The 17663-nt window shown below is 36.6% G+C and overlaps 1 protein-coding gene across 5 annotated transcripts in view; it reads right to left on the bottom strand.

Annotated features, from left to right (window-relative positions):
- Window positions 1-17663, bottom strand: part of robo1 (roundabout, axon guidance receptor, homolog 1 (Drosophila)) — a 514376-nt gene that overhangs the window by 294880 nt on the left and 201833 nt on the right. For all 5 annotated transcript variants that reach the window (XM_056473875.1, XM_056473876.1, XM_056473879.1 and 2 more), the window contains one exon: window positions 4212-4538. In XM_056473875.1, the coding sequence (XP_056329850.1) occupies window positions 4212-4538 (327 nt within the window). The remainder of the gene's footprint in view (window positions 1-4211; window positions 4539-17663) is intronic.

Raw genomic sequence — 17663 nt, 5'->3', positions numbered from 1 at the left:
CACGGGCCATACAGAGCAGAACGAATGCCCGGATTGACCCGTTTTTACCTCAGCGCCGCACAGAGACTCCACTGTATGTGAAGTTAATAATAAACCCACAACAGATCTGCACTAAGCGTCGCTGCCTGGCCAAACATGACTTGTTGAAAGTTGGATTAGATTTACGGTCCACCGGGTGTTGGGCGATCGTAAAAGCGGGATTGTTAAAATAACTACAGAAAAAGGACAGATTGTGTACACAGTGTTCAACCTGGATTCGTGTAAGAACGGGCTAGGCAGAGCAAACACATTTTGAGGTCTTAACTTCCTTTTCGGCGGTTTTCTTGGCAGCGGTGCGACTGACATTCCTGGTCTGTCAGTCTGAATAAGTAGGTGAGTGCTGATATCCGAGAAGTGATAGATTCCTTTTTCGCCTCTGACACCGACGGTCTAGTTTTGGATGGAAAACGGGAGTTCAGGCAGGAATTCTACTACCTTCCTGTCGTAGGTTTCCATCATGGTTGCCTGAACGGGGTAATTACATGCGTGGCGTCGGGGCAGGGGGGCGGAGGGAGCGGACAGGCACTGAGGGTTTTGAGCTTTGCCACTGTGTCATTATGGTCCTGTTTGAACCTTATTCAGAATAAGCAGCCCGAAGGCTGCGGCCAAACAGCCCGAGCTTTTCCTCATGTCGGGCCAAGTCGTCCGCCCGCCCGCCAAGCCTCTTGTTTTTGTTCTTGCACAGAAAAAAGAAGGCCTCCAGAACAAATAGCATACAGTATATCACCCTCTGTTTGATATACCGCATGATATTTTCGCACTTTTCAGTCTCTGAGCTCACATAACTTTCCCAGCGACTTCAACATATACAAATTTATGTTTCTGTTTGATCGCCATTGCCTTACAGAAGCTAAAAAAAGCAAAGTAGCTTTTATTTTTTTATTGTCTTATTGTAGTAACTATGGCTCAAATGTCGACTATAAGGAGAAGTGTATTTTGTTGCATATGTACATTTATGCACAGAAAAGAATGAGCAATTAGTATATATAATGAATTTTGTGGTTCAGTGTCGATGAATTAACCTTATTTTGTTGCATATGTGCATTTATGCATATAAAAGAATGAGTAAATGTATACATAATGCATGTTGTGGTTTAGCCATTTCATTTTTATGGTTTAACACAGTTTGCATTAAGTTTGCACTAGGTCTTGAGTAGAAAACGTACGAGTAAAAAAGAATGAGTAAAACGTATATATATATAATGCATTGTGCATTTTGAACCATTTCATAATTTCAGTTTTAGGGTTTAACACAGTTTGCACTAGGTCTTTAGTGTTTTATTTTGATTTAAGATTCTTCAGATGCTTACTGGAACAAATATATGCTCTGCGTATACATTTTCATATGTTAATTATTTGTTATATCTTGCAATTCTATTTTTTGGATTCTGAGAAGCATTACAATTCAGTGAAATAGAATAGTGATTTTATTTTTTATGAAATTTTTTTTATTGAGTTTGGGCTCAAAAGGCAACTATAAGCAGGGTCAATGAGATAACCTTATGTGCATTTATGCATATAAAAGAACGAGTAAAAGGTATATATAATGCATTGTGCATTTGAACCATTTCATAATTTCATTTTTATAGTTTCACACAAGTTTGCATGAGTTTTTCAGTGTTTTATGTTGATTTAAGTCTCTTCAGATACTTACTTGAACAAATATACACTTTGCCTATACATTTACATGTGTTATTTGTACTTTAGATCTTGCAATTCTATTTTTTGGGGGGATTTTTGGGAAGTATTAATATTCAGAGATATAGAATAATCACTCAATTTTTATGAAAATAGTTTTATTGACTTTGGGCTGAAGAGTGTCGATGAATTAACCTTATTTTGTTGCATATTGTGCATTTATGCATATAAAAGAATGAGTAAATGTATACATAATGCATTTTGTGGTTTAACCATTTCATTTTTATGGTTTAACATAAGTTTGCATGAGGTCTTCAGAGTTTTAATATTGATTTAAGTCTCTTCAGATGCTTAATGAAACATAACATTTCTTTGCATGCATTTACATGTGTCATTTGTTCTTCTTTTTTTTTAATATTCACAAAATGATTTTGGGTATTAAAAGTTAAGAAAGGTAAATATTAAATTTAAGAAAAATTAAATAATCATTCTCTGAAATACAAGAAAACCAGATGAAAAGATCCGACTAATAAACAGATTTCTGTAATATATTCAAGAACTTCAGCACATTCCCACAGGGACATCCGAGTAGTTTTAAATAGCAGATCTCAGGAGTGAGTAAGACATGCCATTGGTACACACGACACGGCCGGATCGCCCCCCCTGCGGGTCCACCGAGGACTCGATTAGATTACAACAAGAGGGCTGCTGACAGCTCTGAGGCATACTTGAAAAGCGGTTGATACCTGAGATCAGGCCTTTCAAGCTTAAAGAGAGACGGTATGTAATGCAGATCACGTCCAAGGCCAAGGAGAATCACTGGAAACCACAAGTTTTAAGTAATAAGCCCATTTAAAGTATCTGCTTTGAGGCTGTACACAAAAAGGGTTTTTATGAAGGATAAAAATTGACCCACGACTGAACGAAAAAAGGAGAAAAGTCAAACACCAATTAGATTGAGAGATAAAGGGTTCCGCTTTATATTAAGTGGCTTTAATATGTGCTTACATCAATAAGGACGTTTATTGTGTTCATATGCTATTGCAAAACACTTATTGTGCTATTGAGGTGGTAATGTTAGACATAGATTTGATGGTATGGCTAGGTTTATGGGAAATTTAATGCATATGTAAGTTTTAAACCGGTATTTTTTAACGCAAGTCCAATTTAAAAGCATGATTTGACACAATAAGCATTGATGTTAAAAACTGTACATAGTTAAAGCCACTCAAGGGACCAGCTAAAGCACACTTCAGATAAATGTAACCATTATCCTGTGATCTCATCTGTAAATATCATAAACTATTGTGCATTTTCATAGCTCACGACCACCTACTAAGCCCTATTCTGCTCTCTTCAGGCCGTCTGGCCCGTTTCCTCCATCAAGATCACCATGCAGGTCCAGTGGCACAGTCACATCCTGCCCATCTCCAGTGAGATTATCCGACCCACTGAGCCCATTGAGGCGCACAGACCCAGGAGGAAACTGGAAACGCTTGCTATTCAGCTGGAGAGGCTACAGTCGCTCTTATATTCACTTCTAGGCCAGGAAAGTCACAAACACAAAGCCAAATTAACACTGGCCTGCTTTCAAACCACTTCTGGAAGACGATGCGAATGCCATTGAAGAGAGCTGTGTCTCAAACATTAGTACCGAATAGGACTGGGTAAAATTGTGATTTTTTAATACATTTTAAGTGTTAGATTCTAAGTTTTTTAGACCCTATATTCTGTATACCATGGGTTTTATAGGTGCACATAAAAGTTGACTATTTTGTGAATTGATTCACACTGATTCAAATGATCTGTTCACAGTGAGTGTCCAGTAATTGATTCACTGATTCAAATGTTCCATTAAGAATGGGTCTGCAGTAATTGAGTCACTGATTCAAACGATCTGTTCAGAGTAAGTCTCCAGCAAACAACTCAACTGATTCAAATTATCTGTTCACAGTTAGACTCCAATAAACAACTCACTGGTTCAAATGATCCGTTAAGAGTTGGTTTCCAGTAAATGATTCACTGATTCAAATGATCTGTTCACAGTGAGTCTCCAGTAAACTCAACTAATTCAAATGATCTGATCAGAGTGAGTTTTCAGTAAACAACTTCACTGATTCACTGATTTTATCTGTTCAGTGTATGACTCCATTAAACAACTTACTGATTCAAATGATTTGTTCACAGTGAGTCCCCAGTAAACAATTCTCTGATTCAAATTATCCGTTCAGAGAGAGTTTCCAGTAAACAAGCCACTGGTTCAAATGATTCGTTAAGAGTGAGTCTCCAGTAAATGATTCACTGATTCAAACAATCTGTTCAGAGCAAGTCTCCAGTAAACAACTCAAGTGATTCAAAAGATCTGTTCAGAGTGAGTCTCCAGTAAACAACTCACTCATTTATATTAAAGCTACAGTTTATTCACTAAATCAAAGAGAATTGAATCCTGAGGTTGTGAATCAGAATCAACACCCGGCCCTAATACATCTCAGACCCAAAAATCCAGCATGAAAAGAAAGCAGCCAAGCACTTACTAGCTACTTCCAGCGAGGCGTTGTGGCTTACGGCTTCTCCCAGATAGTTACGGGCCACACAAACGTAGGAGCCTTCGTCGGGTTTGCTGCGCCGTCCGTGTACGATGCGGAGGAAGAAGAGAGATCCGGTGGGTAGGAGCATGCGGTGGGATCGAGGATTGTCCCGGTCGGTTTCCACTCGTTCTCCATCTTTGTACCATTCCACTGTGGGCATGGGACGACCTTCAGCCTTGCAGTTTAGGGTGGCCGGTTCACCTTTGGATACGATCAGGTCAGAGGGGTGTTCAACAATGCGGGGTGCGTAATCTTCTTGCCGCAGACGGGATCCTGGCAACAGAGAGGACAGATGTTTTATTAAACAAATATATAATTAATAGCTTTAATAAACAATAATAATAATAATAATATTTAGACAAAATAAATAGACAATTAGAAAATAAAAATATTATAAATACAATACTATATATATATATATATATATATATATATATATATATATATATAAGGGATGCACAATATTTCTGCGGCCATATCATTATCGGACGATGAATGCTATTATTAATGTTATCATTATCAGTCTAATGTCAAAATTAGGCCGATATCTTTAAGCTAATAGTTTACATAGTTGTACAGAACTACCTGCCTTGTATTGAGTTTGATCAGCATATTTATTAGGCCTGGATGATTAATCAGAAAGTAATTGAAATCGACATTCATAACCAATAATCGATCTAATTTTTCCAAGCCGATTTTTTTTCAATTACTATGCCTATCGCGTGTGGAGTCACATGACGCCGCTCTGTTAAGGCTGATTTATACTTCTGCCTCGAGCGCATGGTGCGGCAGAGCCTTCTCGTAGTCGCATACCCACGTACCTTTAAAAAAAAAATTTTTACTACATGTCGTGACGACACATATCGCAAGCTTTGTGATTGATCCATTTGATAGCCGCGATAAGCGTGGGCAGAGCGGATTAATTTCAGTTGTTCAACACTGATGTTCAATAATTAATCATAGACAGTGAGTGTTTCCTTAAATTATTTTAAAATCAAGTAACGCACCCTTCATTCAAAAACCTGTCACTGGTAATATGTGAACATATTTACTGTTCAGAACTTGTCAGTGAGCGACGAGGGCAAAGAAAAACATACATATATTCAGTTGAGCTCAGAATTATTAGCCCCCCTGTTTATTTTTAGTTTAACAGAAACCACATTTTTTCAACAGTTCTAAACATTATAGTTTTAATAACTCATTTCTAATAACTGATTTAATTATACTATCGAAAAAATATAGCTTAAAGGTGCTAATAATTTTGTCCTTAAAATGGTTCTTGAAAAATTAAAAGCTGCTTTTATTCTAGCCGAAATGAAACAAATAAGACTTTCTCCAGAAGAAAAAAATATTGTCAGACATACTGTAAAAATTTCCTTGCTCTGTTAAACATCATTTGGGAAATATTTAAAAAAGCACAAAAATTCAATATATATATATACACATACACACACAAGCCTGGTACATATACATACATACATACACACACACACACACACACACACACACACACACACACATACACATATATATATATATATATATATACATATATATATATATATGTTTCCTCAATGTCTGCCATCAGGTCATCAGGTGTTGCAACAAAATCTTTGTTATTTCCAATGGAGGCGCACGGATACTGGCACTGGTACTTCCAGGCACATCCAGTTAAAACATCTTTCTCAATGCCTCGAGCGAACCGTGAATCACATGAATCACACCTTGCAGTTTCATACTATGTACATGGAATACACACATTTCTCCATTTTGGTAGACTAATTACTTCAGACAAACACAGAGAACCCAAACACTGCAGTGTTTTTTAATTTTCTCCATAAATAAATCTCGTATCAGAGCTACAGCAATGTTCTGTCAGCTTAACATCCTCTGAGAAAACTGGTCACCTAGCAATCTATGTAGAACCAACACCCCCTCACCCCGGGTCGTGGTAAAATTTTCAAACTTTGACCAGCCCGTGGTGATAAAAAGGTTGGGGACCACTGCTATAGAGGACATACGAGTCATATATTAAAATGAATGGACAACTGGAACATTAATAAACACATTGCCATCTCTATAATTCAGTGTATACATGCAAAACAAAATCCATTAACACTATAGTGCAAATTAATACGAGTTTCTGAGAGTAATTCACAATGGATGGACCACTTCTTCAAGCTTCCACGGCAAGCTCAGCGACACTGATCTGATGTTCCAGCACAATCAATAATTGTAATATGAATGACGATCAATTTTGCGATGAGCTTCTGGTCAGATGAGATTCTGTTTTGTATCCTAATGCAAATTCAATACAAATAAAGTGCACCGCTGACTAGATCCAGATGGATGAATCCTGATATATTCAAGCCTGGACATGATGACTTTTGGCTGCAGGACACATGGGCTGAACTCAGAGCATGATGTCATGGGGATCCTTTACAGCACACAATGCTGGTTTCTCTGTCCTTGTTAGGCTGAAGGAAAAGCTCGACCCAAAATGATTTCTCAGTCATCACATTCTCACCCTCACCTGTATGATTTTCTTTCTTCAGGGGTGAAAAAAGTTGATGGATGGTCTCCATACAAAGGGAAAGGGAATGTTAACTAGTTCTCATCGAACGTGATGACATTAAAACATGAAGAAAAGTTTGCAAAGAATATGACTCATTCGAAACCATACTACAGCTCTATAAGTGATTATTTAAGCATGTTTTGCAAGAAAATACAGTTTCCGTTTAGTTTTGTTTGTCTAAAATTCTGTTCTAATTGTCACTTCTTGATATTTGTTTATTAAAGAAACACTCCATTTAAAAAATAGCCTTATTTTACAAGTCTACTGAAGTTTAATAGTTGAGTTTTACCATTTTTGAATCCATTCAGCCGATATCGGGGCCAGCTGGAACACTTTCAGCTTAGCTTAGCATAAATCAATGAATCAGATTCGACCATTAGCATTCTTGTGTAGTTACATCTACTAAGGCAGCCAGAAAATGAAAGTTGCTATTTTCTAGGTAAATATGGCTAGGAACGATACTCTTGTTTCGGCGTAATAATCAAGGAGCTTGCTGCAGTACCATGGCTGCAGCAGGTGCAATGATATTAGGCAGTACCTAAAAAAGTCCCCAGCCACGCAACTATGTACCATTAGCATTCTTCTGTAGTTACATCTACGAAGGCAGCCAGAAAATGAAAGTTGCTATTTTCTAGGTAAATATGGCTAGGAACAATACTCTTGTTCCGGCGTAATAATCAAGGAGCTTGTGCTGTACCATGGCTGCAGCAGGTGCAATGATATTACATTTGGTATCAGAAGTGGCTTATGAAAAACAAAAGGCCTCTAGATTACGCTTATTTTACCAAAATAAAATATGATCATGCCTTGATTTTTAGTTATTTAATTAGGCCAGCAAGGTCTGCTTAGACAAAAGTCTTGTCACTTAACATAAATAATGTACAGTATAGAATATAAAGACATGGTGTAGTGGAAGAAGAATTAATATTGTGTATGACTCCCATGAGCTTGGAGGACTGCATCCATACATCTCTGCAATGACTCAAACAACTTATTAATAAAGTCATCTGGAATGACAAAGAAAGACTTCCAGAGTTCATCAAGATTCTTTGGATTCATCTTCAATGCCGCCTACTCCATTTTACCCCAGGTATGCTCAATAGTGTTCATATCTGGTGACTGGGCTGGCCAATCCTGGAGCACCTTGACTTGTTTTGCTTTCAGGAACTTTGATGTGGAGGCTGAAGTATGAGAAGGGGCGCTATCCTGCTGAAAGATTTGCACTCTCCTGTGGTTTGTAATGTAATCGGCAGCTCAAATGTCTTGATACTTCAGGCTGTTGATGTTGCCATCCCCTCTGCAGATCTCTCACACCCCCATACTGAATATAACCCCAAACCATGATTTTTCCTTCACCAAACTTGACTGATTCTGAGAGAATCTTGGGTCCATGCAGGTTCCATTAGGTTTTCTGCAGCATTTGTGATGATTGGGATGCAGTTCAACAGATGATTCATCTGAGAAATCGACCTTCTGACACTTTCCAAATGATCAACTAGAAGTCAAGTTATTATTTGTTGCTTTTACAACTGGGATTGATGATAAGACTTTTGTCAGGTAGTGTACAATCCCATTCATATATTTTAGAACGATTCGATCATCCCCCAATGACGATCAGGTTTAGGGGTGGGGTTTGGGAGCATGCCTCATTTTAAAAATCGTACATTCATTACAAGAAAATTGTACACAATCCACTTTATTCACAATACCTAAAATAGCTGTGTTTCCAAGATCCGCCTGACTCTCTGCCACTTCAGAAAGTTATCGAATACACATTTAGTGCTACTGCTACTGTGTTGCAGACATGTATTTGGTTGAACGTGTCCAAACAGCAAATAAAGACTGCCAGCGAACTGACCAACATTACAGATGTTGTTGTTAAAACAGGCTAGTCAGATGAAATTTAAACTTTACTATCCGAAATTGTTTATACCACTCCTGATTCAAACAAGACAGTTTCACAGTTGAAACGTAAGCCGAAGCTCACTTCATCATTAATTATTCACGTTCATATGTGAAATGTGCAAGCCTGTTTCTTAATATTAGATCAAAAGATCAGAAAACCCCCATAAAGACACCCATCCACAGCTTCTCCCATCAAAGACATCAGAAAAAGCGGAGGTTTGGAACAACACAAGAGTGAATAAACGACCAAATCAACCATTCCTTGAAATCTCCTACATTTCTAATTCCTCAAGCAGGTGTTGGGTGACTTCCTACGAAACATATTGGTGTGGCTTTGAGTAACACAAAGGCTCAGGGAGGGAACGAAGCCCTTCATTACTGAAATCTCTCTGTTCTTTGGACTGCGGCAGACCTGTGCTTAAACCAAGCCACTGTCATTTCAGTGGTGCGCCACTTCCCTGATCAAAGACCAGAAATGAGAGGGCTGTAAAGTTAGGGATGAGGGGGTGTTTGGAGGAAAAGAGAGATAAGAGGCATTATGGAGAGACACACACATCAGACAGATCCGTGGATGTCTGGGTTTGTGTGTGTGTGCGTTTGAAGGGTGGAAGTCTAAAGCACAGTCACTGCATAGGCAAATACTAAAGTAGTTAAAAATTGGTTACAGCCAATCTGCGTTTCTGGGTTTAAATCATTTGCTTGTCCATGAAAAAAAGGAAGGAAAGAAGAAAGGAAGGAAGGAAAGAAAAAAAGCAATGAATGAATTAATGAATTAAGGAAGGAAGGAGGAGAAAGAAAGAAATAAAGGACGGAAGAAATAAATGGGTAAAACAAAGGAAGGAAAGAAAGAAAAAAAGGAAGGAAGAAAGAAAGAAAGAAAGAAAGAAAGAAAAAGGAAAATGGAAGGAAAAAAATGAAGGAAGGAGGAAAGGAGGAGGAAAGAAAGGAACAAGCAAGCAAACAAACGAAAGACAGAAAAAGAAACAACCAAACAAATGAACGAAAGAAAGAGAAAAGAAAAGTAAGGAAGGAATCAAGGAAGAAATGAATGGGTAAAATGAAGGAAGCAAGGAAGGGTTAAACGAAGGAAAGAAGGAAAAAGGAAGAAAAAAGAAAGAAAGAAAACCAAAGAAAGAAAGAAAGAAAGAAAGAAAGAAAGAAAGAAAGAAAGAAAGAAAGAAAGAAAGAAAGAAAGAAAGAAAGAAAGAAAGATCAAAATAAGGAAGGAAGGAAGGAAAATGAAAGCAAAAAAGAAACAAAGAAAGATAAAAAATAAGGTAGGAAGAAGGGAACAAGCAAGCGAACAAACGAAAGGAAGAAAAAAGAAAGAAGGAACAAATGGACGAAAGACCGAAAAAACAAAGGATTGATCAAGAATAAAAATGAATTGATCAAATGAAGGAAGGAAGGAAGAAAGGAAGGAATGGTTGGAGGAAGTAAGGAAGGAAGGAATGGTTGAAGGAAGGAAGGAAGGAAGGAAGGAAGGAAGGAAGGAAGGAAGGAAGGAAGGAAAGCTAAACATTAATGAATAAAGGAAGGAAGGTAAAAAAGTAAAAAAGAAATTGAAGGAAGGAAAAAGGAAAGAAGGAAGGAAGAAAGGTAGGAAAGAAGGGTAAAACAAAAGAAGGAAAAAAGACAGAGGGTAGAAAGAAAGAAAAAGGCAAAGATAGAAAGAAAACAATGAAGGAAGGAGAAAACATGGAAGAAAAGAAAGAAAGAAAGAAAGAAAGAAAGAAAGAAAGAAAGAAAGAAAGAAAGAAAGAAAGAAAGAAAGAAAGAAAGAAAGAAAGAAAGAAAGAAAGAAAGAAAGAAAGAAAGAAAGAAAAAGAAAGAAAGAAAGAAAGAAAGAAAGAAAGAAAGAAAGAAGAAAGAAAGAAAGAAAGAAAGAAAGAAAGAAAGAAGAAAGAAAGAAAAAGAAAGAAAGATGGCAATGAATGAATAAAAGATGTATGTATGTGTGTGTGTGTGTGTGTGTGTGTGTGTGTGTGTGTGTGTGTGTGAGAGAGAGAGAGAAAGAGAGAGAGAGAGAGGATGGACAATCACTGCATAGGGAAATACAAAAGTAGCTAAAAATTGAAGACAGCCAATCTGCGTTTGTGGGCTTAAGTCGTTGCTTGTGTTCAGAGAGCAGTGAACTGCACCCGTAAGACCTGCTTTATATGCAAATGAAGCTTGCATCTTTAATGCCTAACGGGAACAATATAGTGTGTGTGTGTGTGTGTGTGTGTGTGTCTCAACACTGGCCTTTGGAGTCCATTCAGCCCCAATTAAAAAGAGGCAGGATTAATTGGCAGTGCAGGGTCAAAATTCATTCATCCAAACTCCCCCAAACCCGCTGGCTTTTCTCTCTCTTTCTCCATCCCATCCCCCTGTTTCCTTGCATCCACCTATCTCTCCCTCCGGCTCTTCTGAAAGACAGCGTCTACGAGCATTAAATCATCCCGAACATCAGCTAGACGTAATGCATTCATTGATTTGCATGTCGCGGAGCAGAAGTGTTGGCTGGTTTACAGTACGTGTAAATATGTAATGGGAAGATAATGAGATGTGCTTTCTGATGTGTATGAACAGACTGCGGGCCCACAGGATAATACACTACAAGTAGCTCTCAGAAAAAAAAGGCATAACGTGAACACAAAATGGGTATTGTTTGCAAACAGTCACGTGGAGAAATACTGTTTGCACAAACAAATGACTTACTAGTAGAGCCAGACAGAATCTGTCGACATTTTTTGCTATTTCTGCTGAGAATTTTGTAAAAAATCTGCAGATTTATGCAGAATGATTTTAAGAGTATCATAACCAAAAACTATTTCACTGATAAAAATAATACATGTTTGACTTATATTTAATGTTGACAATGCATATCTAATTAGATCCACTTATTTGGTAAAGAAAGCAAGTCTCTCATATAATAAGACAGAAAATATTACTTTACAAACTGTTTTGTACATAAATCACAGAAACATTTTAATATCACTATTATTATATCACAATAACATTAGTGAAATGAATTTAAAAACGGAATAAATTTACACACGTTTACACAACTGAATAAAAATACTCAATGACGGGCTAAAACTGCAGAAATCTGCGGATTTCGTATGGGCCTACTTGTTAGTAGTGTATATATGCACTGTCTATGAAAAAAGTCTAAAAACTATATATATATATATATATATATATATATATATATATATATATATATATATATATATATATATATATATATATATATATACAAAAAAAATAGATATATTAAGCTTCTTAAATGATAAAATGTATTATTATATTGTTATAATACAAAATAAATAGTTCGATTTAAATTTCTAAAAAAAATTATTTTCAACTTAAAAAGTACAATCCAGAAAAATATATTCACAAATATGCATGTTTAATTTTAATGTACATTTAAAAACAAATTATTCATTTTAAAACTAATTTTTTTTTGAAAAATGTAAGTCAAATTTAATTTCCAAACTTTTTTTTTTTTTATCTAACAAAAATGCAAATATAACAGAAATTGCCAAAATGTTACATTTTAAATTCTCAAGCTTTGACCAGTCAACAGTGATAAAAAGGTTGGGGAACACTGTTCTACAGCCAATCGGGACACAGAACACAATTTGCTGTAAAAAAATTAATAAATAAAAAAAATTAATTAAAAAAAAGTCAAATTGCACCAAAAAAAAAAAAAAAAAAAAAAAAAAAAAAAAAAAAAAAAAAAAAACTGCAAAACTGTGAGACCGCGAAAGGTGAACTGTGTTATAGCAAGGGACCACTGTATATGCACAGTCAATGAAAAAAAAAAAGTCTAAGAAAAACTTAACTAATAAAACAAAACTAAAAAAGAATAAAATTTTAATAAAGTAAAAATATTTAGATTTTAAATTATAGGCACATTTTACGTTCATAAAAATATAATGCATAAAAAAATACAATATACATTGTTTTTATATTTTTTTGAAATTTTAAATATACATTTAAAAATTTTAATAAATTAAATGTTTTTTTTTTATTTAATTCAAATTGAATAAAAAATGGGGAGTTGAACAAAAAATGCTAATATTTTAACAGAAACAAACAATTTTTTTATTATTATTTGATTAACTTAAATGTGTCTCTTTAGTTTAATCTAAACTTATTTACTACAGCTCCTTTTTGTTAAGCTGCTTTGACTATTTATATTGTAAAAAGCCCTATAGAAATAAACATATCTGTATTAATACTAAATTAATATTTATTTTTATTATTTAACTATTTAATATTGATTATTTTAAAAGCATTTTATGCCATATTTGATTACATAATGTAAAATAATTTGTGTAAAAAAAATTGCAATCAAATAACTGAATATTATAGTACTATAAACTCTGCAACCCTCTACATCTGCTTTTGAAAAAGCCAATTTGTTTCTGCCTATAATAAAAAAGACAAATATTTTATAAATGGTGATGTAAGATCTGACTTCTAATAATAAGAATCTGAAAACATGTCAGGGTAATCTCTTAGCCTGAGCTTCCCCATATTAAATTAACTTGGCACTACAATCCTGTTAAAGCAGTCTGACTTCATCTATTCTGGATGCATACGTTTAACATTAGTATCCAGTTGGGGAGAAGGTAAAAATCCTTCCCTTCCTCCTCCTCCCGTTCCCCAAGTGCTCCCAAGTCCACTCACAAAGTCAGAAAGACCTCATACATGCAATATTCCCCAATGCACTTTGAAATGCAGAAGCCTTGCTCTCGCTCTCGGCCGCTCGTCTTTTATTTATTTTTTTATACGTTGGAACGCAGCGTCTGCCCAATGATGAGAGGTAGTGCTGACGGCGGCGCCATGCTACATGGAGAATACATGCTGGAAATCTACATGCTTGGAATGAGAAACCAATGCAAAGAGAGACCAGACAGACAGACAGACAGAGAAAGAAAGAAAGAAAGAAAGAAAGAAAGAAAGAAAGAAAGAAAGAAAGAAAGAAAGAAAGAAAGAAAGAAAGAAAGAAAGAAAGAAAGAAAGAAAGAAAGAAAGAAAGAAGTAAGAAACGGATGAGTAAATGAAGGACGGAAGAGTAAAAAAAGAATGGATAAAGGAAGGGAGGAAAGGAAAATGAAAAATGAAGGAAAGAATGAAGGAAGGAAGGAAGTAAGGAAATAAGTAATTAGGTAAGTAAGTAAGGAAGGAAGGAAGGAAGGAAGGAAGGAAAGTAAAAGGACGGAAGGAAAGAAAGAAAAAGGAAAAAAGAAAAATGGATGAAAGAAAGAAAAAGAAAGAAAAAGAAAAAAGTAAGAAATGATGAGTAAATGAAGGATGGAAGAGTAAAAAGACGAAAAGAATGGATAAAGGAAGGGAGGAAAGGAAAATGAAAAATGAAGGAAAGAATGAAGCATGGAAGAAAGGAAGGAAGGAAGGAAGGAAGGAAGGAAGGAAGGAAAGAAGGAAAGAAGGAAAGAAAAGTAAAAATAAGGAATGAAAAAGGAAAAGGATGGAAGGAAAAAAGAAAAAGAATGAAAGAAAAAATGGATGAATGAATGAATGAATGAATGAAGGAAGAAAAGGAAGGAATGAAAAAAGGGTAAAAAGTAGGAAGGAAAGAAAAGAAAAAGAATGAAAGAATAAAGAAATGGACGAATGAATGAATGAATGAATGAATGAAGAAAAGGAAGGAATGAAAAAAGGGTAGAAAGTAGGAAGGAAAGAAAAGAAAAAGAATAAAGAAATGGATGAATGAATGAATGAATGAAGGAAAAAAGAAATAAATGAATGCATGAATGGGAACAGAATGAAGAAAAGAAAAAAGGACAGAAAGACAAAAAGAAAGAAAGATCCCCAGTCTATCCTAATGCATGAGACACCAATAGAAAGACAGAGCGAGCTAGAGAATAAAAGCACATCCCCTCTCTCTCTCTGTTGATGGATAATAAATACAAGTGTGTGTATGGGCTTCTGTGTTTCCAGTATTTCTATCTCAGCGCTCCAGTGACTGCCTCTTTCATCAGTTTATTTCCACATCTGACTGCTCTCCTCCTCGTCCTGCTTGTCCAGTGTTTTGGGGCTCCTGTAGCCTTTTCTTTATTGTGTTGTTTTTCCATCTCTCTGCTCTTCTGCTCTTTCCTGTTCTCTGAGAATATGAGATGAGCTAATCAGCTCCGCGGGCTCAGCGCTGGGACGCTGGGAATTCGGCATCTAAGATCTGATCGATCGCAGCCTGGGGCAAGAATCATTTTCCTGCTCTCAGACTGACACACACACACACACACACATTCTGCATACATACACATGAAGTGTGCTCAGTGTGTGTGTGTGTGTGTGTGTGTGTGTGTATGTGTGTGTGTGTGTGTGTATATATCGCTCCTCTTTTCCTCATTGGGCTGGGTGAAGTCACTGGAGGTTTGCTTTGGTGGTAATTAAGGAGAAGGAAAACCTCGGACAGGGGATTCAAAAAGTAGCCTGAAAATCCCTTACTCTGGATGATTTGATTTCAAACACAAGAATACAGTCAGGCAATGCTCTGACTGCAAATATAAGTATATATGGAGGTGTTTTACCACAGTGAAAGATGGCCAAAGTGAAGTAATGTCAGAAAGATGGCCAATGTCAGAAACATTAACACAACTACAGCTTAACCAATTATACATATAATCTATTAAGCATCTCAGATGTTTTTGACGCATTAATAATTAAACTATAACTGTATTAATAAATCTATCTATACATCCATTCACCCATCAGTCCTTCTAACCATCCATCCATCCGTCTAACCACCCATCCGTCTAACCACATACCCACCCACCCACCCACCCATTCATCTATCCATCCATCCATCCATCCATACGTCTAACCACCCATGCATCCATCCATCTATCTATCTATCCGTCCATCTGTCTATCTATCCGTCCATCCATCCATCCATCCATCCATCCATCCATCCATCCATCCATCCATCCATCCATCCATCTATCTATCTATCTATCTATCTATCTATCTATCTATCTATCTATCTATCTATCTATCTATCTATCTAACCACCCATGCATCCATCCATCTATCTATCTATTCGTCTATCTATCTATCTGTCTATCTATCTATCCATCCATCTATCCATCTATCTATCCGTCTAACCACCCATGCATCCATCCATCTATCTATCCGTCTATCTATCCGTCTATCTATCCGTCCATCTATCCGTCCATCCATCTATCCGTCCATCCATCTATCCGTCCATCCATCCATCCGTCCATCCATCCATCCATCCATCCATCCATCCATCTATCTATCTATCTATCTATCTATCTATCTATCTATCTATCTATCTATCTATCTATCTATCCGCCTACCTATCCATCCATCTATCCATCTATCCATCTATCTATCTATCCGTCTATCTATCTATCCATCTATCCATCTATCTATCTATCTATCTATCTATCTATCCATCCATCTATCTATCTATCCATCCATCCATCTAACCACTCATCCATCTATCTATCCGTCTATCTATCCATCGATCCATCCATCCATCCATCCATCCATCCATCCATCCATCCATCCGTCTAACTACCCATCTGTCTATCTATCTATCTGTCTATGCATCTTTCTATCTATCCGTCAATCTATCTATATATACTTTATTTATTATTGCTATTATTATTATTCATACATTTTCCTTCGGTTTAGTCTCTACTTCAGAGGTCGCCACAGCAGAATGAACCGTCAACTATTCCAGCATGTTTTACACAGCAGAGGCACTTCCAGCCACAACCCAGTACTGGAAAACACCCATACACACTCAGTAGCTATGTTTCCATCCAAAGATGTGAACTAACGTTATGTGCAAAACAGGAATATCACACAAAAGACATGCGAATGAAGCAGCGTTTCCATCCAACGAGTCAACGCAAACAAAATCATCACTTCCTGATTAACTGGCACCAAATCTTGAGAGTAAAAACGAAATTTTCTGTGGTCGGAGAAGCTGCATCAATCTTATCTTTATTTGACAAATGACTCGCGCCTCAGAACTCAAATGCCGACACGCAATGAATGCGTGAATGAATGAAGATGGGGTTTGAAGACTTGAGACGCGGAACACAAATGCTCTTGACTATTCTGAAGGTAATTAATAATATAATAACACTAATACTGAAACAGTTAAGGCGTTTTAGAATGACTAAAACAACATTTCCGATGTTGTACAATGTGCTCGCCTGCTGGTTTAAGGCTGATTTATACTTCTGCATCAAGCGCACGTGTATGCTCCAACGCAGCCTGTGCATGGTAGCATAGCCCTCACCTTGGCCATCGCGTACCGCAAGCTTTGTTACTAGTTGCCTTGGTAGCACTGACGAGTGTAGGCGGGACTGAGAGCTGCATGAACCTGCTGGAGCGAGTGTTTACAAATGTCGAGTCCCGTGAAGGAGGTCCAGATGGAAAGTTTTGTGTTTACCTTGTGTTTAAAGTTCTTGCACGATTCCCGCCTCAAAATGAGCATATTTGAGCTACTTCTACATTAAGGTAGTGTTCAGAAAAAACATAACACCAGCGAAGAAACTCGATACAGAGGAACATTAAAACCTACTGCCAGCTAGTGTTCAGGAAGTGTTATTGCAGGGCAAAACAAACAGCACAGAAGTATAAATGCACAACTACGCCCTACGCTGACTCACTCGACACAGAAGTGTAAACCAGGCTTCATCCATTTCCACAATTTTATCTTTTAATGCGCATATTGGAATTTGTTCGGTAAAAGGGTTTCCATCGTAGTTTATGCGCATCTTTTCTTATGGAATAAAAAGCTTGCCTATTAAAGATAGGTGGATGGAAACATAGCTATTCACACACTCATACACTACGGACAATTTAGTTTATTTCATCTATTTAGTTTATTAATTCACCTATACGCATATCTTTGGACTGTAGGG

Source organism: Danio aesculapii, chromosome 15 (assembly GCF_903798145.1).
Source record: "Danio aesculapii chromosome 15, fDanAes4.1, whole genome shotgun sequence".
Lineage (NCBI taxonomy): Eukaryota > Metazoa > Chordata > Actinopteri > Cypriniformes > Danionidae > Danio > Danio aesculapii.
The sequence above is the reverse complement of the archived record's forward strand: the minus strand, read 5'-3'. Positions and strand labels throughout refer to the sequence as shown.